Below are 22,392 nucleotides of genomic sequence, written 5' to 3'. Positions count from 1 at the left end.
CAGGAGGCCTGCAACGGGGCCCAGATTGCTGGCGCGACACCGTACAGCCCGAAGAGAGTTTGCAGAAAATCATATGGACTGGACCATTGAGCAATGGACCCCAGTTCTCTTCTCGGACGTGTGCAGAATATGCTTGAATGGATGTGACCGAAGAGGAAGAGTCTACAGAAGGCCAGAAGAACGGTTCGCCCAATGTTGCTACTCCGAAAGGGTCGCCTATCGCGGTGGATCCGTGATGTTCTGGGACGACGTTTCCTACGACGCGCGAACAGAGCTGGTTTTCGTGCCTGGCGGGGGCCGTGGCGCGACTTTCGGAGAAGCAACATTGGGCGAACCGTTCTTCTGGCCTTCTGTAGACTCTTCCTCTTCGGTCACATCCATTCAAGCATATTCTGCACACGTCCGAGAAGAGAACTGCGGTCCATTGCTCAATGGTCCAGTCCATATGATTTTCTGCAAACTCTCTTCGGGCTGTACGGTGTCGCGCCAGCAATCTGGGCCCCGTTGCAGGCCTCCTGGGTGTCAAGTTCGCTTTCTTAAGTCTTCTTCTTATTGTCCACTGACTGGCAGCCACTCCTCGTATCTCACGCAGACGCTGCTGGATGGCAACGCTTGTCAGGTGTCGATCTCGGAGAGATGTTGTGACAATGAAGCGGTCGTCCCTCTCTGATGTACACTTTTTGCGGCCGCTTCTTGGTCTTGAAGTAAAGGATCCAGTTCGTTGGAACCTCTGGTAAACTCTGCAAACTGTAGATTGACTTAAATTCAGCGTGGCGGCTACTGAACGTTGGCTACGCCCCTCTTGCAGGAGCTGAGCTGGACGACTTGGCGGACTTCAGCTTCAGTGGTTTCCATTTTTCACAGGTCTTCTTTACGGGAAAATATGCGGATATGTGTACCGGTCAACTTCTGATAAGTGACTGATAACAACCCCTCCCCTACCCCCCGTTTTATAGGGGTCAAGGGCAACTCGTGCGCGTGATAACACGAAACCACTCACAAATCGGGAAAATGCCGATAATTTGAAAAATACTGGGCCGTTTTCCATGTTTTTTAACTTTTCGTAAAGCTAAAACTTCAAGGGACATGATCCCATTAAAATAATTGATCAAAATTAATCGGTTTACAAAATTATTGGGTGCAGTTGAAAAAAATTTGTATTTCTGTGTTTACCTGTGACTTCGTAACGCCGAAACGGATGAACCGATTTTGATGTAGTTTCTTTTGTTTGATAGCTGGCTTCACTGCGGTGATTTTTTAGGTATATTTTATTAAAATCGGTCTAGCCGTTTTGAAGATATTCTGCATTTCGTCATACTAGTATGGTTATTTTGTTATTTTAAGGTTATACAAGTACTTATAGCTTGAATACCGTCCAACTTATAATAAAACACATAAGACCATTTTTGTTCTAAATTTAATGAGGATTAATTCTGTCCTTGACACTTTTTTGATATCTATTATAGTTTTCGTGAGAATGCCAAAAAACTACCAACGGGGACACATTTCAAGGTGGGGGGGGGGGGTCGAGCGTCAGGTGGAGGGGGGGGGGGGAGAGTGGTGAATTTTAAACAGTACACCTAGATGTATCACGTCACACAGGTTTGAAAACTATATTAATTTGTTTCATTTTCCCATACATTGATTACATAGAATGACTCAATTAAAATGGAGTTATGAGGTTTGCGACTTAGGCCGACGATATTAGAAACGATATGGATTAGATGTGTCAGTGTCAAAAGTGACGTTTTTGTTTGAAAATACTTCACATTTGACACTGACATATCTAATCTATATCGTTTGTAGGCAGGTTGTTGGTAACTTACGCTGGCTAGCTGGTCGAACCGGCCGAAGAGTTCGTTGAGCAGCCGCACGAGCTCCTGCGCGCTGCACTGCGATGCGAGTACCGTGAAGCCTACGATGTCCGCAAACAGTATACTGCAACAAACATTACTTCATGTAACGAACGGTTTACACCTGCACTACACTACACTACACGCGTCCGCCGGACCGACACGGGGCTCGGCTTCTCCCCCGAGCCCTCCTACATAACAACACGGAAGAAGAAGAAGAAGTCACGCACACACCACACCGGATGTCGCCTACATACTCGTAGGCACGACGCACACGCCAGCCTAAGCTGCCGGTCGCCTTCTCCGCGTCCCCGATGCCTGGCTCCGCTCAAACGGTATCACCAGGCCGACCCCTATCGCGGGGCTGGATAAACGGCCGGTGGCGAGAAAGCTGGCCTACACAGGACTCACAGCCGTCCCCAAATGACGAGCGATCGACCACCCCACAAGGTGGGGCGCGACCAGATGCAGCCCCCGCAGCCGGAAGGCGGAAGAGGCCACTCGCACCCCTTCAAAAGGGTGCCGAACGATATTCCATCATCGTCTGTCATCGTTAAAGCGTTCGCTAGATTTTATTGTATCGGAAGTTTCATAGACCTCTGCTGCTGATGTTGATCAGTCTGTTAAATGCGGTTGGTACAACTGGCCCGTAGTGCATCATTATTTTCCTTCGTATTTTCACGGAAACGCACGAATGTGTCTTACTATTTCAGTCAGTCTCGGAACAAAAAGTACTGAGATTGACTGAAGTGGCATGACAAATACGAACGTTTCCGAGAAAATACGAAGCAAAACAAATTAAGCACTCTACGTCTGTGCCTACGACTTGTCGGGCGACACGAATTGCCAGGGAGCTAATTCTTTTGATTAAGTGATTTTGTGAATGGTTCTATTTTTAAAATTACTTCGTAATATTGACTCCCATAAAGTACACCATACATCCTTGCTACGAGAAACAACGATCGGCTGAAGGGGAAATGCCTTTTCTTCGCAGTTAAAAACTTCCAACTTTTAACAGTTGCTACCAACGACGTCCCAATTTATTACGGTATCATTTATAACGGTTAGGCAAATTTCTTTCATCTGTAGCCGTGCTATTAAAATACGCGGATCAGAGCGGACAGCTTGGTAATTTAATGACAAAAAATTGCTGTAATACAAAGTCGAATAAGGTTAAAATTCGCAGTCCCAGAGGTCCTTTGTTGCTTTGACAACACCTGACCTTTGGCTTTCATACAGTTTGTACAGCGAGCTCGCCATACACTTTTACGGCTGATGGTACAATCGCGAATAACTTTTGCAATTCTTACAATCAGGCACCTCCATTGTTTAGCCTGTTTGATCCTTTTTACTCTCCAACATTAACAGGAGAGTTATTAACAATAGGCACCTCGCTCCCTTCATCTTTGTTCTCTATAAACACGAAACGTCGTTACAAACTTCTGGCGCGTTTATTTCAATCGCGTACCGCAACATAAAAGCATAATTCTGTTTCAGTCGGTTCACGATACGTTAATGTTATGAAAAGCTATATTATAATCCTCTTATGTCCAGGGTTGCGAGCGCCAAAGTGGTTTCGTATATAATCCGCAATGAAAAGATTCCAGCATTGCCGACTCCCTGGCATGATGATACGCTCATATTATCGTACATAAGCTTTATTCTCTTCACAGGACTAATAACGCTGTGTTTAATCAAATTGGTATGTAGTAATCTCGATAAAGTTTGCTCGACAGGTAGCCTTTGTAGGGTTACTCAAGCCGCCGGAACAAGCTTCAAATTGACGTGCACCGTGTACAGTCAGCGTCAAATAATAGGTAGCATCCAAAGTATTCAAATAGTTCGGTACTCCAAACAATTTCTATGGTGTACCAAACTATTTGAATACTTTGGATGCTACCAACTATATGACGCTGATATTTACTTTATAAGAGTTTGTATATTGGTGTCGTGGTGTCAGACATAATCGGGTCGGGTAAGCTAGAAGTACTTAAATAAGTAAATTTGGATATCTATTTTTAATACTGCATGACAAGACGCTAAAATATAACAGATGAGCCGATGATAATGGTGTTAAATTAAGAAAAAATACGAATAGAAAAGGCGTCGGACAAAACGAATGGAAATAATCAAAACGAAACAGCATGTCGCAAATCGTAACAAGCAGTTGGTCTTCTATCGTAATTCTTATATGACTCGTGGCGTGCGGTGTATCTAAATTTTGGATTGCTTATTGCGGGCAACTCACTAACAGTAGGCAGATATCGCCGCAGGCATCGACAAAAAAACTGTTCATAGTTAATCGACCGAGCAACAACAATTGCTCGGAGACACGCAAAAACTCATTTACGTAATATGAGTTCGTTGCTTCCCACCAGTTATTCTGAGATATATTCAAAAGCCAGTGGAAAGACCAAGAGAACTACGCTATTCGCGTAGCAAATTAAATTGTTCCACCGTCAACTTGATTGTCAAATAGCGAGGTGTATAAAAGATTTGGCTACGTGCGGCATTAGGTATGTAAATGTAATTAAACTTTACCTGCCAGTTGCTATTGACGCAAGAGAAAGATTTAAAAACAGAACTCATAGTTAGCGAACTTTTCGTAGGCGTGTTTAGTTTTATAATTCAACTACCTCTAGTTTCTAGAGCATAAAACTTGTAACTACTTCATTGTATGCTTCGTTAAACTACATAGTTTACATTTCATTTTAAGCTATATTCCAACTAGATTTTTAGATTAAAGTAGGCAGTTGTTCTATGCAAGAATAAATTTAAAGACAGGGTTGATATATAAGTACTTAAATCCTTTAAAATAGAGATTACAGAAACTCTTTGTTGAATGCATTATAAACTATGCTTCCCTCGTGTGCCGTTACGGCTTTAAAATACACCAATTGCACCCAGACAGCAGTCAGACAGTCAGACAATCCTATCAGCGGAATATCCGTTTAGGCTAACCGGATCACCGAGGCAACGCCGACACCGTGACGTCACCCACCGCACCCTTTAGGCGACCACACAAGCCGTCCACGGAAAGGTAATTGCATTAGAATAATATGATACTGAAACCAGGCTTACTGACCTGTCATGGAAACAACACCCATTTTTTATTATTAACTCGCTGTGGAAAATTTACCTTTATGACGCGTTGGCATGACACAATTTGTAGACAACAGTTATGGTTACATATCGTCTCTACTGTCTGAACTTTGATTGAAAGTATCTTTCAGTTTAGGTTGGTGTTTTTATAAGAAACTTGAGGGTAAAATAAATATGTCTCAGTTCTCAATAAAATGCCTACAAAAAAGGTATCAGGAGCTAATTCGGTTCGTATTACAGTAAAACTTCTTTTGTGTTCCAAATCCTGACTAAAGAATTCCTTGCGCAATATACCTCTTGAAGGAAATCGTGAAATTCTTATTTGCGGTGGCGATCGGTTAAATATGTCAGTTATGTGAGCTCCAGTGCCTGTAACATTTTTAAGTATATTTTGGGATAGAACCATAAAAAACAAGACTACATAATCTTTATATTTTATGTTTTAATTATATACCATTCATCGCAGTATCTATTCTAAAGTAGCTACTGCTAAAAATTAGTAGTTTTTAACACATATTATATTCATGCGTTCACCACCAGTTGACTAAATCAGTGCGTAGCATTGGTGAGGTGTCTGTAGAACTCGATCGCGATTGGTTTTTTTTTTGGTAGTAAGCGATTACCGCCGCCCATTTATATATTTTAAGAAAATTGAGCAACAAATCCTAAGAAAAGTATGATTAATTAGCTTGACACTGCGCCACTAATCGGGTGGCCTAATATTTTGTACTACAGCCGGTAGTCGGGACTACTAGTTCAAGTAACTACTTTTACAACCCTAGTGCGGTACCTAGCACAATACGTGCCTGTGTGTCGAAAATTTAAAGGGCCATATGTACTGTAGAACGTTGTAAAATACACGTGCGAAAAGTCCCTTCGATCGTGTTTCAATTTACCGCCGCTGCGAATTTCCTACTTCTCGCACTTGTATTATCGTAATGTACTATTATATTACATAATAAATATTGAAATGAACATAAGCTTTAACGTAAACACGGAATACGTACATGTAGATGTAGCTAATGAATATTTTATGAGTATCTGCTATTTTTATCAATAGTCGACGTTTTCAGGTTACATACTGACAGTAAAATGACTGTTTTCTTGAGATGACGGTCACAAACTTACCAAATTACCAAAAGGTTTTTCAGGTATTTTGGTTGGGCAAAGAAAAACAACTCAAATTGGTTATATATTTTCTACACCCACTCACCCAACTGTGACACACGCATGGAATGTCAACATTGGTTAGTTAATTGCATTTTAATGAAGCTTTTAGTTCATTCAATTAGTGGGTGCACTTATATCGGCAGTTTTATATTACAATTAAATATGGTGCTGTCAACATTGATTTCATAACAATAAAATGTTTTATTTAATAATACCTACTAAGAGCTTATACAGGGCGTCCCACGGCTATGCCACATGGAGGGAAAGTACCCTAAATATTGTAGATGGAACATTTTACTGAAAGAAGACATTATTTTAATTTAAAAAACAATTTAAACTGCATTCATAGATTTTTAAATAATTACATGGTTGAACCGGGAATCGAACCCGCCGCACGAGAAAAAAAATCACCCTGTAGCTTTATCATACCGATCGAAAGGCTTGATCATAAGGATTATTTTTTGCTAAATAACATAGTGTCGGAAATAAAAGGAAGCCCATGAATTTTAACATTTTTAATTCAAAATTAATCAATTTAATTTATCAAATGCTCAAAATGTAGTCTCATTCTGTTGAATACAAAGCCGCACTCTTTTGATTATTTCGCTAAATTTCACATCAAATGTTAAAACTCATGGTCTTCCTTTTGTTTCTGACACTATTTTCTTTAGCAAAAAATAATCCTTATGATCAAGCCTTTCGATCGGTATGATAAAGCTACAGGGTGATTTTTTTCTCGTGCGGCGGGTTCGATTCCCGGTTCAACCATGTAATTATTTAAAAATCTATGAATGCAGTTTAAATTGTTTTTTAAATTAAAATAATGTCTTCTTTCAGTAAAATGTTCCATCTACAATATTTAGGGTACTTTCCCTCCATGTGGCATAGCCGTGGGACGCCCTGTATACCTTTCGGATAACGTCGCAAATAGGTACAGTCTCTAGTCGAATCTATTTAAATACCCAATTTGGTCGAACCAGTCACATTTTTGAGATATGGCAGATAGCCAGAGATAGAGTCGCTCGGGTTTACTCACTTTACCTTGAGGACCATATGCGTCGCAGATGGACGTAACGTAACAGTACACGACTATTGAAACTATGGGCCTCAGTATTTGTCTATCTTTGGCATACAGCTTTTTCTGTTTCCATTCCGTGTTAATGAAAAATAAAAGCGACGCTATGCATATTTTCAAAACAAAAGTGATAGCTAACGTTAAATTTGTAATTCTATTGCATGTATTGTATCTAAGAACTACTTCTTCGGTCAAAAAGATAAGGTACTAAGTAGGTATGCTTAGCTTGTTTATAACCACTTGGACAAACCTGTCCACTTCTAAACAAGCTTGTGATAGATTAGCCTGCCTAGTAATATGATGAACAAAAGGCGGCACATCAGTCACATCGATTGGACGCGCCTAATGGCCAGTGGAGGGCTTCCCTCCCCGATAATATGACGTGACAGTCGGGCTGAGGGTTGCCTGTCTGGCCTGCCGGACGTGGCTGCCATCTTCTGACTATCGATATATTAATTTATGGATAAGCCACACTGCCGCCAACCTCTATTCCAACCTTGACTTCGTGCCGGAAGCACTTGATTGACATGTTATTATCGATGAATATAAAAATGCCTTATTATTCAGCGTTGAGGTCTTTACATTTTATCTAGTTGACAAGAATATCTTTTTCTTTCCGTCTTATGCAAATAGCGGGTCTCGGGATGAAACAACCCGTTATTATCCTGACATTCTAGCGGTCGAGTACCCATGAAATATTAACTGTATAAAAATGAAAGCCTTATTTTCAAAGATTAACAATTGTTGTACACGAACCTATTGTAAATTATTAATATAAGTAACGATAGAAACATACTCATCGCTTTTAATGTGATATATATCATTAAAGTTTGACGGTTGTGACACAATCGATTATATGGCTGTATTAATCACAATAAACATGCCTTGATTTATGAGGCTGACTTAGCATAATACTACCACCTAAAATTGTAAATATCATAAGTGACAGTAAAGTTTATTCAGATAGCTCAAACTGATAACTTCCTCGTGGTGGTAAATAACAAATCCTGTCATATTAAGAGATATGGTTTATTGCAAATAAAAGTAGCAATGAAACAACCGACTTCTGAATTAATATTTATGGTTATTTTGCCGTGATCGGTAATCTCGGTAAGGAGTACGCTTCGTACAGTTTGCCCGATACTAGTTAGTGAGATTAAGCAAGTGATTATCATTGGCTGAGCTATTAAACGCAAACGAGGATAAGAAACCTGTTTGTCGTGTACACAACGCATGGAGAAAATGGCGTAGGTGTGGGTACTCGAAGTGCAAAATTCATGGAAATAAAAAGTAATTATTTTCTTTCTTCATATCTTATTTTAATCAGGAATTCGTACGAATTGTCAATAAAAAACTATTTTTTGTTTCCTTCAGGTTATAATATTTTCATCATAATCATCACCAACTGAGTGATATGATCAAATGCTGTTTCCAGATGTTAAAACATTACTCAAGTTTAGTCTACACAGCAAGGCTTCCTTTGTTGTTTATACATACAGTGAGAACAAGTCAAAATAGTTTATTTAACTGTAGGTATAAATTTGGAAACGTTCCAAACACTGCACAGGTGAAGCATTTCCATTCCAAACGGAATAAATATTTATTAAGCGTTCACATTTCGCAGTGGCACTTCACTTAATCTATGAGCGTATATTACTGTTAGTCATTTCGGTAAACAATCCACACTCCTTATTAAAATTTGAATATAACTTGTAAAAATTGATTTTGTTATTACTTCGGTCTGTTATCACGGTAACTGCGTTGAACCAAGAAGGATTGAATATTTAGGATATTCTTTTTGTTATCATATTATATGTTTATGTTAGTCTTTAACAAACAAAGAAACAACTTCCCAAAACAGTCTAACATGCCGTCATTTTATGGTCTTCCTCACCAGTTCCACTTCACCATATAATACTTTCCGTGAGCAAATGCACGAGTGTGGCTGTAATATTTGAAGGGATCCCTCGATTTCTCCAATATGTGTGTCATTATCAGATCCGTGATGACAATAAAACCAACTAATCATGTTTTTTTTTTACAAAATCGCAGATGTCTGTATGGAACGCGAGACCGATATATTACTTGGAGACAGTACCGGACAAAAACTACTTGAATACAACAGAAGTTATGCATACCTACCGATGGACACAATGCACAATGTGGGAGGCACAGATAACAAAAATTACGAAATGTTAACTAGAGGTCCGTTTGTCATCTGTATAGGTATAGATATTAATTAAGTACCAATAGATACCGGTCCCGTAAAACACGCATCTCTACTCCCACTCCCACACAAAATTTGAATGGAATATACATACTTAGTAAAGCAACACCATTAATCTGGGATGCATAATACAAAAAAGGCACGTGGGTAGCGACACATAACTAGTCCTAACTTTCAAATCGTAAAATTATAATATTAGTGGTTGCGTAAATTATTAATAAAACAGTCACAAAGCGTCAATTTAAGTGTTCGTTTAATTTGTTCTAACCAGGATCCGGTACAGGGGAAAATGGTATTTTAGCCTTGGTATTAAAAGCTGTATTCGTGTCACGCGCCTATACGGAGGCGGCAAGACAGGAACAAAGGATCGTTGCACTTGAGCTGCCGACGCGCGATGAAGCTTGCAATGAGACGCCGTTGACAGATACGCACAAAGACCGGGAATGAGAAATTGTGCGAAACCAATAATAGTGCGTGGTACGGACTGAGCGCCATGTAAGGGCGCTTCAGGCAAGGATATTTTCCATTTTCTCAAACATGCACAGTAATATTGTTCGTGTGTTTATGAAAGTGGGATTGCCGGTCTCATATTACCAAACGCATTTGCCCGGCCCTTCATATCACACTCCGCCGGCAATCCCTAATTTACGGACTTTTATTTTAATAATGTAGAGTGAGGTGCGAAATTGCATGTAGAAATAATAAATGAATTCATTGATAAAGTCACCATGCACTTTTACGGCTGATGGTACTGTTATAATAGTCTTGCAAACAGGGTGCCTAATTTAGCTCAGCCAATCATTAAAACTTTGACATACAGTGTGATTTCGGGGTCGTGGAGCAAGAGAGCCAGATATCATACAGAATCCAAAGATGAGCCGAATGATGTTATTAATTATTGTTTGTCACCAATAATGATGATTATTTTTCAGATGACATGTAGGAAAAAACATTTTTGCATACAATTTGGTGACCCTACTCAAAAAAAAAATATAATTACTTAGTATAACATTAATTTTATTTGAAAAATAAGAATAATTAAAGTAATTATCTTTTAATCAAATACTACCATATGATAATGTGGATCATTTACAGAGTCAGAAAAAGTGGTTCTGGATCACGACCCAGAAATCAGCCTGTATAGAACTATAGATATACGTACGACCTACTGATGACTGAGCGCTAATAGACCGTAGTATAACTCAGTTTGGTTAAATATTGTACTTGCAAAGTAAACAGTACAATAAGTAGTAAGAATTATTATTCATGTAAGTTGTAAGATATTGAACAATTACACCTTAACATTAGATGATAAAGGATTAGCGTGCTAAACCTAATTAATTCATGCCATGGTATTGTTTATGCAGTGACAATAAGGTTTTCCGGTGTATACGTATCGTCCCATCGCATCATCTCTAAACAATGTAGTGAACTAGCGAGCAAATAGAGCCGAGGCTAAATACGCGCTATGATTCAGCATGCGTTTGAGAAGGCGCACCACATATCTTTGAATCACACACATCACTGTCGAAATCAGGCCCCTATTTCACCAATGTGACAGGTGCGACACGGCACGGTCATTGTTGCTCACGTCACAGATATCCATGGGCTACGGTTATCGCTTACCATCGGGCGGGCGGTATTCCTGTTTGTCACCATCATTGTATTATTTAAAAAAAACTTTATTATATCGGCAAAAAACAGGTATTTCTCTTGCGATGTTTATGATGATAATGATGATTAATTGACATGTAAAACTATGTTTTATAAAGGAATAAATGAATGAATGAATGATGACAATTGTCACAAGATTTCAAAGAACTTTCGGTAATACTTTACAGCAAATGAGTGCTGTGTCGGAATTTCGTGACAATTGTCGTATTTCTTGTGACAATTGTCATTAGCTTCGCAAAATAAGTACTTATTAACTGGCGATATAGTGGAGTTTTTTTTAATTAACATGTTGGTGGGAAACAACCACACCGCCCGTCTGATGGTAAGCGGTTACCGTAGCCTATGGAGGCCTGTGACGTCAGTAACAGTGATGTCGACAATTGTCGGACCTGTCACGTTGGTGAAATAGGGGCCAGAACGTTGCGTAAAATGAATTATTATCCATCACCTGAATGCCGGATTGAGTCAGTTTTTAGGGTTCCGTACCCAAAGGGTAAAACGGGACCCTATTACTAAGACTTCGCTGTCCGTCCGTCTGTCACCAGGCTGTATCTCACGAACCGTGATAGCTAGACAGTTGAAATTTTCACAGATGATGTATTTCTGTTGCCGCTATAACAACAAATACTAAAAACAGAATAAAATAAAGATTTAAATGGGGCTCCCATACAACAAACGTGATTTTTGACCAAAGTTAAGCAACGTCGGGAGGGGTCAGTACTTGGATGGGTGACCGTTTTTTTTTTTGCTTTTTTGTTTTTTTTTTGCATTGTGGTACGGAACCCTTCGTGCGCGAGTCCGACTCGCACTTGCCCGGTTTTTTTAGTACCTACTGATACTTCTCACTACCTATCAGATCTAGTAGCACCACGAGTCCAAGATGGTCTAAAATTCAAGTAACGGTAAATCCATCTCGCGCTTTCGATGTTTCTATTTTCAATATTAAGAAATCGGGCAGAGCATGCATGATATCTTTCAAAACTGTCGTTTAATTACCGATTGTATCAAAAAGATTTGCACAAGCACACTTCGCGTTGTCGGATATTTTGACAAACAATTTATTCCTTGACAACTTTTCTTTCAAGCAATTAAACTGTTTCAAACTCATTTTCGACCGCCAAATCCAATGACTGTAAAAGTTGAAATTGTAGATGTTTCATTATTAATTAACGTGATTACATTTGCTCTGTCTCCTACAAATATTTGCTATTATCTGCAATATGCAGCTGCAGGTACCACAGACAGATAGACATCTCTTATTTATTGTTTATGTTTGTACAAGTATATTATAATTTTTACCCGATGCCATCACTAGCAATTGCGCTGAATTTGAGGACGGAAACTTCCCTGACCTAAGAACGTAATATAACTATAATTCTAGGGTGGATTTATAACATCAAAGGGATGTCTGTTGCCATGTGAACTAAGGAAATCAAACGAATAATTTTTTGAAAAACAACATTTTCGTTTTTTGCCATTTGCGTCACACCCGCTATTTCTCCGCGGGCGATCAGTTGGCAGTTACATCGAGGAAACTTCACAACAACCTGTCAAGTATTACGACTTTCTTGGCAAATGTACCTACGTTTGAAAGCGGCTGCCAATGCCAAGTTTTTCCGATTTTTTCAATTGTACTGGGCCTATGGGAACGGAAGGTGTTCAGCGCTGAGTCGATGTTATACATTAGGAGCTTTGTAATTTTGTTAAATAAAAACTGATCATTTGCTTCTAACTCCTGCCTCTTTTAACTAAATTTAATTTTACTTATTGACATAACCGTCGGCAGATCTTTCGACGATACAGTCACGATTATGAGGACGACTTATGACAACTAATGAGATTTATCGCATTCAACAAACAATGATCTCATCATTAAGAAAGAACAACTAGGTACGAGAGAATTTTATGATCTCATTACTAACCCGTATTATTGAAATAAACCATGGGACAAAGAGATGTAAAAATATTAAAAGGCAATCAACGAAGTCTAATTACACCGTTATTACATTTTACGAGACATTTTTACGAGAAGAATGGATCTAACTAACAATGTGCATACTTATTTACATCATTTCTAGTATAAACCAGATATTTGGCATCCAACCAGCTTATGAGGTTACTTGTACTTGTAAATAATTAACTTAATATAAGATTAAAGAGAGGGTTACAGAAAGCACGATTTACTAATTGATTGAATATTCGTTAGATAAATATGCTCTTAGGAGGTGTACTCCCATTTGAGACTATCGAACCTCTCATACAAGCACATTTTAACAAACTTCGCAATCAACCTGTAGGCAACATAATCTGAAAATTCTGAAACATTTCATCAGAGCTTCAAAAGGAAATATAAAATAAAATAACGCCGTTCCAAGATCAATACCCATTAAAGTAAGTAATGGGCGAGCGAAACAACAGCGAAGACAAACAGTGACATTTATTTCAAATCGTGTCTGTGTTATGATAAACAAGTCAAGTGTAACAAATGTACCTAATAGTCTGGCAATGGTCTATTTATGAGCGATAATTCGACGTTTATCGGATGTCTTGGAAGACAGAAAGTCGGGCGGCGACAAGGGTCAATGATCCCTATAAACATATTTGATTTATCCCGAAAGTGTCACATTCTGGACTAGCTTTTATCCAGTTCCGCCACAATGGAAAGAATTATAAATATGTATGTGAACATCTGTTGTTCTTTATGGAATAATTACGTTTGTGACCACAATACGGAACGAAACATAATTCAATTAAACCTACAAAGAAGTTAACTCAAATGTATCTAACGGCGTCTCGTATTTATGTGATGCTAAAGACTTAACCTTTTGACCGTCACAGACGGCTGTGGCTGACATCGGAAAGTTTTGCCAAGGACGCCAACGACGGCTACAGCCGTCAGCTTGGCCAATGCAATAGAGACTTACGCGGGACAACGTAAAGTTCAATTTCGCTTAAATATTTAATCGCGATCGTCTGGCGTCAGGGGCACGGTATATACCTTCCCCGTTTGACGTTCAAAAGGTTAAACCTACCTATAAAAAACATGACTTCAATAAAAAAGCATTATGCTGGCAGGCGCTTCGTCATTTAGATAACAAAGTGTAAAAATCGAGAACAAAAAGAAAATAAAACTATTCTCATAGCAATAATATTAGCATTTCTGTATTTTTAACAACGTCCGTCACCTCGGACGGAACATATGGGCCGGCTGCTAGATGGAAATTACGAATGCTATGTACCTAATGTATTATGATGGACGCTTGTCGCTGTCGCTTGCCAAACTCTCCCAAGGTTCGTTAACATTGGATCAGCCGGTACCCGGAACAAATAAACGGGCATATTGTGTACACATAGTTTTTGTTCTATTTACAGACTTTAAGACAACACGTTATGTTTATCGCGGTTTTTATTATCTCCCGGTAATGCTAATGCCAAGGTTAAATCCACCCTTCGAGTAGTACCAAAACTGGAATGGCGGAAATCGATCGAAAAGTAACAAGTACTAGTCTCTGAAAATCTTTTTTTACACCTTCCTGGTGTCACGCGCTCGATGATGGATGGAGAGAAATTGGTGAAACATATGCCCACAATAGCGATGCAGACCTAAACTCCTAACTTGGTAGAAATTTAGGTACAATATAAGTCACAACCCCATAACTCTGCTGATGAAATGGAGTCAGTCACAACAAGAAATCCAGTTTTCCAGTGAGGTAATCATTAGGAAACGGAAGGGACAACTTTTTTACTGTGTGACGTGTGACCCAAACATGACATCCGTTTCTTGTTCATTTAAATCACATCAGCTTTAGTGAATCGATATGCATGCAGAATATGTAAGCATTAAACAGAACCATCATATTTCCATGAAAGAACATACGAGTGGTTTTTATCAAGAGACAAGTAATTACAATTAGTGGTCGATAAGGGTAATCTTAACTAGCGCATCGCTTACGGTGGCTGCCGCCGATAATGCTGCACAATTAGTTCTGGAAACGGCTGGTAACCTCAATGTTGGGCTGATGGCTTTTGGCGCCGTTCCCTTGCTATCGGCACGAAATCACAAGAAATAACATTAAGTTAAGCCGCCGTATGAGAGGATATGTACCTATAAGCACATAACAACACATTGTGTAGAGGTAACATAAAGTAACTATTTACCTACATGAAGCTTTTAGTACCAATTTTAAGTTAAAAATCGTATCCTGACACATTAAGTAAGCCAATTATTTATCATTTGTTCAATTAGCCATTTTTTTAGTGTAGGAATAAAAACACGAACTAAATTGTAACATAAATTGTTGGTTTTAATTTAAATATTTACAAAACAATCCAATTACTTATCTGAAACGTAAATATGGTCAACAATATTAATGGGCAGGTAAGCATCATATTTTTAAGACTTGCGTGGGTGTGGCGGCTTGCCAAAACTGGTAGGAACAAGCATAAGCTTTCATTGCTAACGAACCAAAACTGTCAGACCTGTATATTAATTCTGAATCCTTATTAACTTTAATAAAGTCGGCACATCGCACCAGCTTTAAATGAGTCTGATGTGTGTAATCCGATATTACATAAATAAGGAAAGTAAAATGTTGTAAAGACATAAGTTGTAAATGGGATGTAAATGTCGTCCTTATCTTAGGGCTTACCCGGAATACCCGGTTGCATCGTAAAGATACCCGAGTTCGACCAGACGCTCGACTAAAAAAATAATACGGACCTAGAATTTTCGTACCTACTAGTTTTTTTCACCTATGTATATAGAAATTGAGCTGGTTTCTAGGAGAGCAATTTTTCTGTCACCGAAAAGCTGATGGTAAATATCCTTTAGTCCCAAAGTTTAATAAGTTCCAAATACGAAATTGAATTTCCACAATCGAAATTATGACAAATTAATGTTTGAAGCAAGCTCTCGCATGACGCTTAGAAATCCAGTCCTTTTACACCATAAGTCTAGTGTCTATTCAATTGAAGGGGACCGTTCCCAGTTCAATTTGGACGGCGGCCAAAACTGCAGCGTTCAAGATACTCTACTGCCAATAAATTGCAAAGTAGGTGCTGTACGACACGTAGGTACCTACTACTGGCGTCGCGTCGATGTAGACGAATTGTAGACGGACGTAATTGCGTCAAGCCCTACAACGGATTACTATTAATGGAAAGATGTAAAGACATGTGATATAACATAATTAGATCGCCAAGTTCACCGTCTTCCCAAATAGGTTGTATAATGATGGCAGTACATGAGAGTGAGGATCTATGTGGGATTATCTAAAATTATAGGTAACACTAATCAACGGAACCTCAGCATCGATTTCTGAGTCTATTATTTAGACTTAGGTATAGACAACCACTTTCCGCAAATAACTGCCCGGTCGTCCGTTCAAGATCCAAACGAAGTAAAACTCAATACGTGCTTTGTTTTCCAGAATTCTCTTTAGTTCCATAAATTCTCGAAATCGTGACTCATTTTCTCGTACTCCTTACAATCGATTACAATGTTTAGCTGTAGAGTTGATGGCTCGTGCAAAAACGCATCAAAGTTTACGTTTCGCCTGTTTGCTTTCCTTGATGCGTAAATGCAACATCCTCTGTTACTAGAACGCGGCACCTACTGTACCTATAGTCAATAGCTAGAGTTATTGGGTATTCGCATTACTGTTTACATTGTTATCGAAAGCGGTTTCTAGAATTTGATTCGAGCCTGTGCGGATTACCTATTTTAGGTAATTAAGCTTAGAAGCTAAATATAGAGATATTGAGTTTAGGTACGTTATACCGGTACTATTATTATCAAGTTATAAGTATTGTATTGTATGATGAATAACTCATATTTTTAATGTTAAAATATATAAGTCTAAATAAAAACGTTTCTTTCGCATATATTTTTTTAAAGCTTTAGTCATGGTCTGTATCGATCCAGGACTAAAGACTCAGTTTCCATGTCAAATGTCGCCGACAGGCAGCTATCTGTACTTAACTGCTGTGCAGTCCACGTTAAATAATACATATAGTGTACTTGAAAACTTGTTAAATACGCTATTGTCAAACAATAACGCTAGTGATGACGACTAGTGACGAAAATGTTATTGACTTCCGTGGAGCAACTACGTAAGTATATGCAGTGAGAATGTAAATTTGGCAAGCAAATCGTAAGTAGATGCCTAATACATAGTTGCCATTAAAATATAAGATCTGAATAATACAAATAATTTATTAGTACACATTTGCGCCCACGAAGATGTTGATTGTAACTTCAGGCACGGTACTCTAATTTTCGTATCACTCACTGTCTTCTAATAATTTATAAATACACTTAGGTGCAAAACTGTCCCAATAGTAGCATCTTAGTAGAATGTGGAGAAGTGGATGTCGATCGAGGAGAGGGGCACATGATTAATACATACCAGTACTATTTAAAATTTCCTACAAATCAGCCTTACATATGATATACTTAGAATTTACGGTTATTTTGTAATTTAGAATCGAAAAGTAGAAAAAAACACATTTTTATTTTTTCGAATATTTCTAGTTCCTCTTATGGAAACTCCAAATAGGGAACCATACATAATTAAGAAATTCAGCCTCTATAAAATAAGGTATCAACTGTTTAAATCACAAACATAGTTTTGTAGTTATGGCAGAGTAAAAGTCGTCTTGAACATTGAACTAACAAACACTTTCTATGGCTGTTTTTAATGGTACACTTTTGCACCGAACTATAAGCCACCTAAAAGTAACTTGAAAAATATGCCCCATTAAAGCAATTGCATGATGATTTTATAGAGGCAGAATTTCTTAATTATGTATGGTTCCTTATTTGGAGTTTCCATAAGAGGAACTAGAAATATTCGAAAAAATAAAAATGTGCTTTTTTCTACTTTTCGATTCTAAATTACAAAATAACCGTAAATTCTAAGTACCTATATCATATGTAAGGCTGATTTGTAGGAAATTTTCAATAGTACTGGTAGGTATTAATCATGTGCCCCTCTCCTCGATCGACATCCACTTCTCCACATTCTACTAAGGTGCTACTATTGGGACAGTTTTGCACCTAAGTGTATTTCTTCAAAGAGCAACTCACATAACTTACATTGGAATAGGTTAGCTTATTTGTTATAATTACGCCCACGTGTATATTGTAGTCAAATTATCTTACAAAGCAAAAAAAGGCTTAATAAAACGTAATAAAGGTATCATTCGCTTGGCTGGCTGTGTTAACAATACTAACCTGACTTGCTCGTGCTTTTGTATGTAGATCTTGTGGAACTGGCCCTCCACCGGCGATATGATGTCGTTCTTCATTTCCATGGCGACGTGTTGTGGCAGCACTGACAGCAGTAATCGTTCCTGGTGACAAAATAATGGCTTAATAATTGTTGCAATTGTAAATCGTGACGTTGCATTAGTTTGCTTGGTGTAGTGTGGACTCACAATTAGCTTCGTAACTTCATAATGTACTTACCTGCTAAACTACTTTTTCATGTAAGTATTATTCCAAAATATTATCACTAAAGAAGTGTAACGCTATTAAAATTCCGTAAATAGCATTGTTTGCTAGTGAAATGAAATAAATCAATCCGAAACAGAAATGTCTAGTAGACCCTAACCAAAATATTTGTGATTGATAAATAATAGTGCTATTACGCTGGGCTATTTTTAGGTGTAAGTAGATAAAATTAAACTAAATACTTATTTATTTTGAACTCAAATCCGTTTAATAATTATTACAAATGTAATTGCTGAATGGTGGATTTATGAGTATTCAGAAACTGGAAGTATAAATAAGAATGTAACGACTCCTCGTAGTGCTACAAATATGTTGGATTTCCGTCGTAATGTTTTCTCGTGGAACCGATATACCTAAGAATAAGAATCATTACGAGGTACTTTGTTAGGAAGCACTACATAGTAGTAGGTATTACTTAGTAAACTACAGAAACAAATAGAGCAACAGCGTTAAAAGGAAAAGTTTCGTATAATAAGGGACCACAACTTTTTCCAAGTATCAAGATTGATCGAGCCAGTAAATCCGTGTTATACGCAAAGAGCTAAAACAAGCGACGGCGGCCTACAACGTTGCCATTGTGAGTTGTAAATGTCAAACTTTGAATCTCAATAGCCCTACAAATATCGTGGTCTACGATTCGAAACGCTCAAAACGTTTTGATTGATGTAGTAGGTTGTCAAACATTCATCGCGTTGGCTGGATGTCAAATATTTTAGTTTGGTATTTATTACACGTATGAACAATGTTTTTTCCGTCTTGTTTTTTATGACGGGAGGTTAATCCTAAGGGTTTAGGAGATGTAGTTTAATTACAAGTTTATTTCTATTTGTGTTTGTTTACCTTCGGTTTCGACCTCTTAAGGTTACGTAAGGCTGACATGGTCGCGAAAAACTTAACATATGACCAGTAAAACTAACGTCGAGAGGTTGGAATGAAGGTTTATAATCATATAAAATAATTTGCGATAGACCCGTGAAAACATGCTTGTCCTTTTTAGACAGTTATGCAGAAATTAATGCAGGAGTTGCAACACTTATTGAGAATTTGGAACACGAAAGCGACTACAACGGTATCTTCATTAGTAATCTCAACGTGCTCTGAGGAAGCTACAAGGGATTTGGCTCGGCGCCAAATCTCCCTAGATTCCATAAACCAATTAAAAACCGTCTCAGCTCGACGATTAGACTGCAATTTAATTTGCGAATTTGGCTATTTTATCTGTCGTTTCATAAACCACTAAGGCGATACCTAAACATTAAGAGCTACGTATTGCGCGACAAATCGTAGGCACACCACATTAAGAAACCAGGCGATCACAGAATAGGTACACGAACGTAATTTACAAGAGTTTCTTCATATGTTTTCGCTACGTGTATAACAAAGCCCTGGGCTACAAGATATTTGCCGAGTTACCAGATGTCCCTATGGGTAAATTCCATAAGCGCGGCTAATTAAAAACCGTCTCTAAGAAACGCGCTTATTTTGCTATTCCAACGTATTTCCAAGATTTGGCATAGACATTTTTTAAGGAAGCGATTGACATGCGACATTGTTATCCTGAGGGAAATCCAACCTTTTTTGGCATTAGTCGAGTTTTTCACAAAGTGTTCCTCCTCCGTAGTAGAGGTTTAGTAAAATATCAAAATCGCGATGCCCGAACAACTCCCGAGTAGGTACGACCCAGAGTTCGGCTCCGCTAAATACTTACGTCCTTCCAATTGAAAATCAGTGACCTAGGTATTCGTTTTCCAACCAAATGGTTATACAAATGCTTTAGTATATAAACATTAGATTTACACTAGAACATCTCATGATCATGATGTAGATGCTAATGATTATAGCACACTTTACAGCCTTGCTAAAGAAGTGTCCGCTTTTAGATGATGGAGACATTGCAATCAGATTGAAATGCACCGGCTGTCCATAAAAGTAGATCAGTTAATGTACACCGTTATTTAGTATCCGCGGCACGGTCGCAGATGTAATTTGTATGTTAAATGAGGGAATGAACGTGTAATGGATCCTTAGATTTATCGAACACTGGCTAGTAGTGATGTCTAAATTCAGTGTGCAATAAAATCTTTATTTGCTATTGATGCGTCGATAAATCTCAATTGTTAAAGTATCTCTTTCGATGCTATTGTTATAACATTTGGGTATCGTGCATCCTGTCGCATTAAGCATCGCCTAATAGTGTTATAGAACATGACAATAGTGCTATCAAAGTGCCTAACATCCTGTTTCCGAAAGTGGTTTAGAGTTTTACATATGTGGATAGGATTAGTATGTTTTTGTATGGTCGTGCCGCTGTCGTGTCTCCACGAGCAAGTTCATCAGCGCGACACCACCATGTCGTGTAAGTGTTGTTGTTGTTGTTTCTCGTCACCCTCCTTGCCAAGCCGCGCCGCCATATACCACGTGGGGGAACGCACACCTCTGTTTCAGGAAACATGTTAGTATTTCTTACCAGTTTCTCGTTCTCATCCTCCATGTCGAGCCGCGCCGCGATGCAGTTTCGTGTGTCGAGGAAGGCGCGCCGCTGCGCAGTCTCCATGAGCGAATGCATCAGAGCGCCCACTATATTGACGCACACGAAGACCACCACGTTACCCACCATCTGCGCAAAAAAATGCTGTTCAGTCGAGTTCTTGAGACAAAGATCTTTACAAGCCTACGTTCCAAAAATATACCTATTGACACGCCTTTAGACGGTTTAAGAAATTGCATGCAATATTCGATACATTGCTAACTACAAAGTCGCATGCACGTTCTTAAACCGTCTAAATAGGGCTTAACTGGCTTAAGAGACCGACAATAAGGTTGTGTATAAATATTTTTTTCGAACTTTGGATTGTAACGATGTTTGAGAACTCGACAGGTCAACGCTAAGTTTAAGTTTTAAACAAGAAATTCATTATTTGTCGTCATAGTTAAAATAGCCTTCGCTATTTTGCCCACTTGAAATAGGCTTTCAATGACAATGATGTAAGATACGACAGGGGATGTTTTGGAGACGAACAACAATGAAACTTAGTTACCTACGTGAAGTACGTGCTCGCTTTGTTATGCGTATTTCAAAAGCTGTCTAGGCTGCCGCAGCCTTAAGCATTTTATTTTGGTTGATAACATTAAAGTTTGTCTCGAAAAAGGTCCCAGAAGGTGGCACGTGTTTCACCTATTCCGTAGATATTTAAAGAGATTATTTCATAAACAGTGAACTCTTTACAAATGTTAGGTGCGCTGTCTAGAATACCTAGGCTGACTATCGCGAACAAAGCTGGAATTAAGGAACGAGACAATGTAGGTGGTACGTAACTAGATAGAAACAAGTGAAACAACTTAGCGGAGCTTAAGATTAAAGACAAGCAATTTCGCTCAGTAAATTATGTTTGGAAATCGTTTCCTTGCGTCAAACAATGGCACTTGACTTTTTGTAAGTTCGTGATAGTATCGTCTTCCTTATACGAAAACTCCCCGGCGCATAACTAAACTTAAATAACTGTTTGATAAGCAAATAAGCTCCGGCTAAGTCGGGCTACGCTTGTTAAGAGACTACTTATCCTGACTAAATGTTCTTGAAACGTATTTTTTATTAGTTGTATTATCCTCTATATTTTTATTAAAAGCTATTAGATGAGATGGGAAACGATTTTCTACAAATGGTGGTTCGACACAAAATCGTTCGGGAAATGGGACGCTATCAATCAATGATTCGAATAATATGTCATACGTCGCTCTAATATGTAGTGTACTTTCCGTTGAAGTTCCGATCGATACA

At 38.5% G+C, this 22,392-nt stretch overlaps 1 protein-coding gene across 1 annotated transcript in view; it reads right to left on the bottom strand.

Annotated features, from left to right (window-relative positions):
- Window positions 1-22,392, bottom strand: part of LOC134665260 (Ca(2+)/calmodulin-responsive adenylate cyclase-like) — a 79,791-nt gene that overhangs the window by 45,437 nt on the left and 11,962 nt on the right. Inside the window, exons 3-5 of the mRNA XM_063522157.1 lie at window positions 21,082-21,231; window positions 18,336-18,454; window positions 1,827-1,938 (exon numbers count right to left, since the gene is read on the bottom strand). Of these exons, the coding sequence (XP_063378227.1) occupies window positions 1,827-1,938; window positions 18,336-18,454; window positions 21,082-21,231 (381 nt within the window). The remainder of the gene's footprint in view (window positions 1-1,826; window positions 1,939-18,335; window positions 18,455-21,081; window positions 21,232-22,392) is intronic.

Source organism: Cydia fagiglandana, chromosome 6, assembly GCF_963556715.1.
Source record: "Cydia fagiglandana chromosome 6, ilCydFagi1.1, whole genome shotgun sequence".
NCBI classification, from domain to species: domain Eukaryota; kingdom Metazoa; phylum Arthropoda; class Insecta; order Lepidoptera; family Tortricidae; genus Cydia; species Cydia fagiglandana.
Note: the sequence above shows the minus strand (reverse complement) of the source record. Positions and strands in the feature narration are given on the sequence as shown.